General features: G+C 45.5%; 1 protein-coding gene across 2 annotated transcripts; it reads left to right on the top strand.

Moving 5' to 3' along the window:
* The first annotated feature begins 1,095 nt into the window (after window positions 1–1,095).
* On the top strand, window positions 1,096–4,640 carry LOC128845910 (olfactory receptor 4E1-like). Of its 2 annotated transcripts, XM_054044979.1 has the most exons (2): window positions 1,096–1,109; window positions 3,725–4,640. In XM_054044979.1, the coding sequence occupies exons 1-2, from the start codon at window positions 1,096–1,098 to the stop codon at window positions 4,638–4,640; spliced, it is 930 nt and encodes a 309-aa protein (XP_053900954.1). The 2 variants fall into 2 exon arrangements, with proteins under 2 accessions (XP_053900954.1, XP_053900953.1); XM_054044978.1 differs by lacking the exon at window positions 1,096–1,109 and having other exon boundaries at window positions 3,705–4,640.
* The last annotated feature ends 434 nt before the right edge of the window (window positions 4,641–5,074 follow it).

Below are 5,074 nucleotides of genomic sequence, written 5' to 3'. Positions count from 1 at the left end.
TGAAAGGACCTTCCCTTTTATCTCATGACAACTTAATTTACATAAGAGCCTTTGGTGAGGGACCTTGTCAAAGGCTTTCTGGAAATTTAAGTATACTACGTCCACCGGATCTCCCTTGTCCACATGTTTGTTGACCCCTTCAAAGAACTCTAATAGATTAGTAAGACACAATTTCCCTTTACAGAAACCATGTTGACTTTTGCCCAACAATTTATGTTTTGTCACCTAAAAAGAATGGTTCAGGTGTGGGAATCTCCCTCACATCCTCTGCAGTAAAGACTGATGCAAAGAATTCACTGAGCTTCCCTGGAATGGTCTTGTCTTCCTTGAGTGTTCCTTTAGCACCTGGATGGTCCAGTGGCCCCACTGATTGTTTGTTTGTCAGGCTTCCTGCTTCTGATGTACTTAAAAAAACATTGTGCTGCCAGTTTGTCTTTTGCTAATTGCTCTTCAAATTCTTTTTTGGCATGCGTAATTATACTTGAGGATTCCACACCTCCCCAGGTAACCTAGTCAAGTAACTTAACTAAGTTTGGTTTATGCTAGCACCTCTCTTTGAGGGAAGATTAGTGTCTGTCTGTCCCCTACTGACTGACTGAGTCCTGCTCGGAATGCCGATGTGTATGAGAGAGAGAAAGCTGCCCCATCTATCTCTCTGTAATGTCTGTCTGCTGCCTCTGTTGGAAGGAGCGCATGTCTGTGTGTGTGACAGCTGCTATCTCCTGGCTTACAGCCCCTGAATCACCTCCTTCCATTTCCTCTCATAACCGTGTCTCTCTGCTCCCTCCATGCTCAGGACACGTCTATGTCGGATAGATATACCTACATGTGCAAAAGTCTTCTGGCAGCAGACAGCTCTGAAATTGAGCAGCAAAGGGCATGAGATCCAATTGAAGCTACCGAAAAATCAGACTAGATACGAGGCACAAAGTTTGAACAGTGAGTGGAACAACCTACACAGAGACTTGGTAGATTCTCCATCACTTGGAGTCTGTAAATCAAGGCTAGAGGACTTTCCTATAGACTCCCTCTAGCTCAAACAGAGGTTAAGGGCTTGATGCAGAAATTATTGGGTGACATTCTCTGGTCCGTGTGATGGAGAAGGTTAGGTTAGATTATCATAATGGTCCCTTCTGGCCTAAACGTCTAGGAAAAAGGATTGTGTGGAAAAGTTCAAACACTTCTGATTGATTTTATTAAAAAATTAATGGAAAAAAAGTCACTGTCAATGAAAAGTTATCAGTGTTTTCTCTTCTCTCCTAATTTCCTCTGTTATATTATAATTTTCTCTGTTCTCTTCTGTTCTCCAAGTTATACCTGGCTGTCATTGGCATTGTAACCAAACTTCTTCCAGATCTCCATTAAGTGACACAACTAATATCTGGTTTCAGAGTAGCAGCCGTGTTAGTCTGTATCCGCAAAAAGAAGAACAGAAGTACTTGTGGCACCTTAGAGACTAACAAATTTATTAGAGCATAAGCTTTTGTGGACTACAGCCCAGTTCTTCGGATGTAGTCCACGAAAGCTTATGCTCTAATAAATTTGTTAGTCTCTAAGGTGCCACAAGTACTCCTGTTCTTCTTTTAACTAATATCTGTCACCTGTTACTGCCTTTTGACATTTTCCTATTGAAAAATGCAGGGAATGGAGGGAAATAGGGGAGAGGGTGTTAAAAATATTTTTGTAAAATTTAAAAAATCAAAAACCGAACAAAGTTTTCTGAACAAAAGCGAATTGTTCATTTAAAACTCTTTGCGCAGGGAAATGCTTGAACAGCCCTTATTATTTGCAGTAGGCTGGGGCCTTCTATGCCCCCGCTGAGCCCCATTTGCTGGGGATATGGGTCTGTGCCAGCCTGGCTCGCTCAAGGTATAGCAGCCCATGCAATTAACCATGAAGGTCCACAGGTCAATCCCTGGTTAGCTAGCCAAGACGGTGGCCATCATCTAGGCCCCTACAGGGCCCAACCAAGCGGGGATCGAATGCTGTCATGCCCTTGTAGAGTGTCCCTACCCCCCAGAGTATGTGTGAGGGAGCAGGGACTCGGCTCAAGCAGCCCAATGGGCCTGGAACAGAGCTTGATCTATTTACCGCTCTGCCCGGCTATCCCGCCGCGTGCGCTCTGCCCGGCTATCCCGCTGCATGCATTTTCAACAGTTCTCTTGTGGCATGGATTTTTGCATGGCTTTCCCATCACAGGTATCAGAGTAACAGCCGTGTTAGTCTGTATCCGCAAAAAGAAGAACAGGAGTACTTGTGGCACCTTAGAGACTAACAAATTTATTAGAGCATAAGCTTTCGTGGACTACAGCCCACTTCTTCGGATGCATATAGAATGGAACATATATTGAGGAGATATATATACACACATACAGAGAGCATAAACAGGTGGGAGTTGTCTTACCAACTCTGAGAGGCCAATTAATTAAGAGAAAAAAAAAAACTTTTGAAGTGATAATCAAGCTAGCCGAGTACAGACAGTTTGATAATAAGTGTGAGAGTACTTACAAGGGGAGATAGAGTCAATGTTTGTAATGGCTCAGCCATTCCCAGTCCTTATTCAAACCGGAGTTGATTGTGTCTAGTTTGCATATCAATTCTAGCTCTGCAGTCTCTCTTTGGAGTCTGTTTTTGAAGTTTTTCTGTTGTAATATAGCCACCCGCAGGTCTGTCACTGAATGACCAGACAGATTAAAGTGTTCTCCCACTGGTTTTTGAGTATTTTGATTCCTGATGTCAGATTTGTGTCCATTAATTCTTTTGCGTAGAGACAATCAACTCCGGTTTGAATAAGGACTGGGAATGGCTGAGCCATTACAAACATTGACTCTATCTCCCCTTGTAAGTATTCTCACACTTCTTATCAAACTGTCTGTACTCGGCTAGCTTGATTATCACTTCAAAAGTTTTTTTTTTTCTCTTAATTAATTGGCCTCTCAGAGTTGGTAAGACAACTCCCACCTGTTTATGCTCTCTGTATGTGTGTATATATATCTCCTCAATATATGTTCCATTCTATATGCATCCGAAGAAGTGGGCTGTAGTCCACGAAAGCTTATGCTCTAATAAATTTGTTAGTCTCTAAGGTGCCACAAGTACTCTTGTTCTTCTTTTTCCCATCACATGCATTTTTCATAGCTCTCCTTTGCATGCGTTCTGCAGGGCTCTCTTGTTGCATGGATTTTTGTTCTTCTCTCCTCTTGAACAGATTTTAAAGCTGGAGTCAGGGGCAGAGTCTTCAGTCTCCCAGAGTTGGGGGGAGCCCCGGGAGACCCCAGGAGTCAGGGCAACATAAGAAATCCCTGGGAGTCAGGGCAGCCAGATGCTCCATTTCATCTTTAAAAAAAGGAAAACAGAAACAGTTTGATTTTTCCGAAATGTTAAATTTCACAATTTCATTTCTGCGGGAAATTTTGAATTTTCAAGTTTTTATGCCAAATCAGAATGAGAACTTTTTTTTTTTTTAAACCCTGGAATTTTCCTGTGAAACAGAAATTTCCAAGTTTTGACCAGCTTTCCAGGTGTTGCATGGTTCTCCTCATGCATGTATTCTGCACATTTTTCCTGGCTCTCCTCGTGCACAGGGCTTCAAAATGTTGGTACCAAATAACTGCCATCACTTCTTGCAACATCTATCCCACAACTAACCACCTGCCTCTCCCATCATGTCCGTTCTTCCAAGGGCAATAAACCCAAGACAGAACATGGTGGTGTGGAATGAGAGCAGGGTGAATGAGTTCATCCTTTCTGGCCTGAGCACCAATCACGCCCTGGAGCTGGTCCTGTTCGCCTTCTTCACAGTCATCTACATGTTGATCCTGCTGGGGAACACGCTCATTGTCTTCACCATCGCCTATGACCAAGGCCTGCACACCCCCATGTACTTTTTCCTCAGCAACCTCTCTTTCATCGACGTCTGCCACTCCTCCGTGGTGATGCCCAAGATGCTGGCTGACTTCCTAGTGGAGAGGAAGACCATCTCCTTTGGTGAATGCATCACCCAGATGTTCTTCCTCCACCTCTTCGCCTGCACTGAGATCTTCCTCCTCACCATCATGGCCTACGACCGCTACGCAGCCATCTGTAACCCCATGCACTATGGCACCATCATGAGCCGCAGATTCTGCCTGAAACTGGCCGCAGCCATGTGGCTGGGTGGGCTGGTCCACTCCGTGGCCCTGACTGCGCTGACCCTAAACCTCCCATACTGTGGCCCCAATGCCATTGACAACTTCTTCTGCGATGTTCCGTTGGTCCTCAAGCTGGCCTGCGCTGACACCTATGTCTTTGAGGTGCTCATCGTCTCCAACTCAGGTCTCATCTCCGTGGTCTGCTTCGTGGTGCTGGTGGTCTCCTACGCGGTTATCCTAGTCTCCCTGAGAAACCACTTCTCCGAGGGGCGGCGCAAGGCGCTCTCCACCTGCGCCGCCCACCTGACGGTGGTGACGCTCTTCCTGGGCCACTGCATCTTCATCTACCTCAGGCCAGCTAAGAGCCTGGCCGCAGACAAGGTGGTGTCCGTGTTCTTCACGGCTGTCACTCCACTGCTTAACCCCATCATCTACACCCTGAGGAACGAGGACATGCTGCAGGCACTGCACAAACTGCAGGCGAGGCAGGTCAATTCCAGAAACAAATGACCCTGAGTCCCGAGGAATCATTTTTGGGGCAGTTCTCTGGCCTGTGTCCTGCAGGAGGCCAGACTAGATGATCACAGTGGTCTCTTCTGGCCTTTGTATCTAGGACTCTATGAATATTTATCTCTTCTCACCCAGATAAAACAGTGATGGGTGGTGATCTGTCCATCTTTAGGGATTGTCTTCACCGCCGTGATCGCTCATGGTGTAACTTGAGTATTGCCCCTAACCCAGCTCCTATACACACTCACCAATTTCTAGCTCAAGTTAAGTGGTGGTTTATAGTCCAGCTAACTGGCCCATTGGAGGACGGGGTTAGGGGGTTAAGCTTGAGTGCTGCTTACCAGAGCTAACAAAATTAATTTATTTTTGGTTCTCTGGCAGTTCCAAAAAATTACGTAGGGGGGGAAGGGGAGGGATAATTTTGGGTAGAATGA

The sequence above is a fragment of the Malaclemys terrapin genome, chromosome 12 (assembly GCF_027887155.1).
Source record: "Malaclemys terrapin pileata isolate rMalTer1 chromosome 12, rMalTer1.hap1, whole genome shotgun sequence".
NCBI classification, from domain to species: Eukaryota; Metazoa; Chordata; order Testudines; family Emydidae; genus Malaclemys; species Malaclemys terrapin.
Note: the sequence above shows the minus strand (reverse complement) of the source record. Positions and strands in the feature narration are given on the sequence as shown.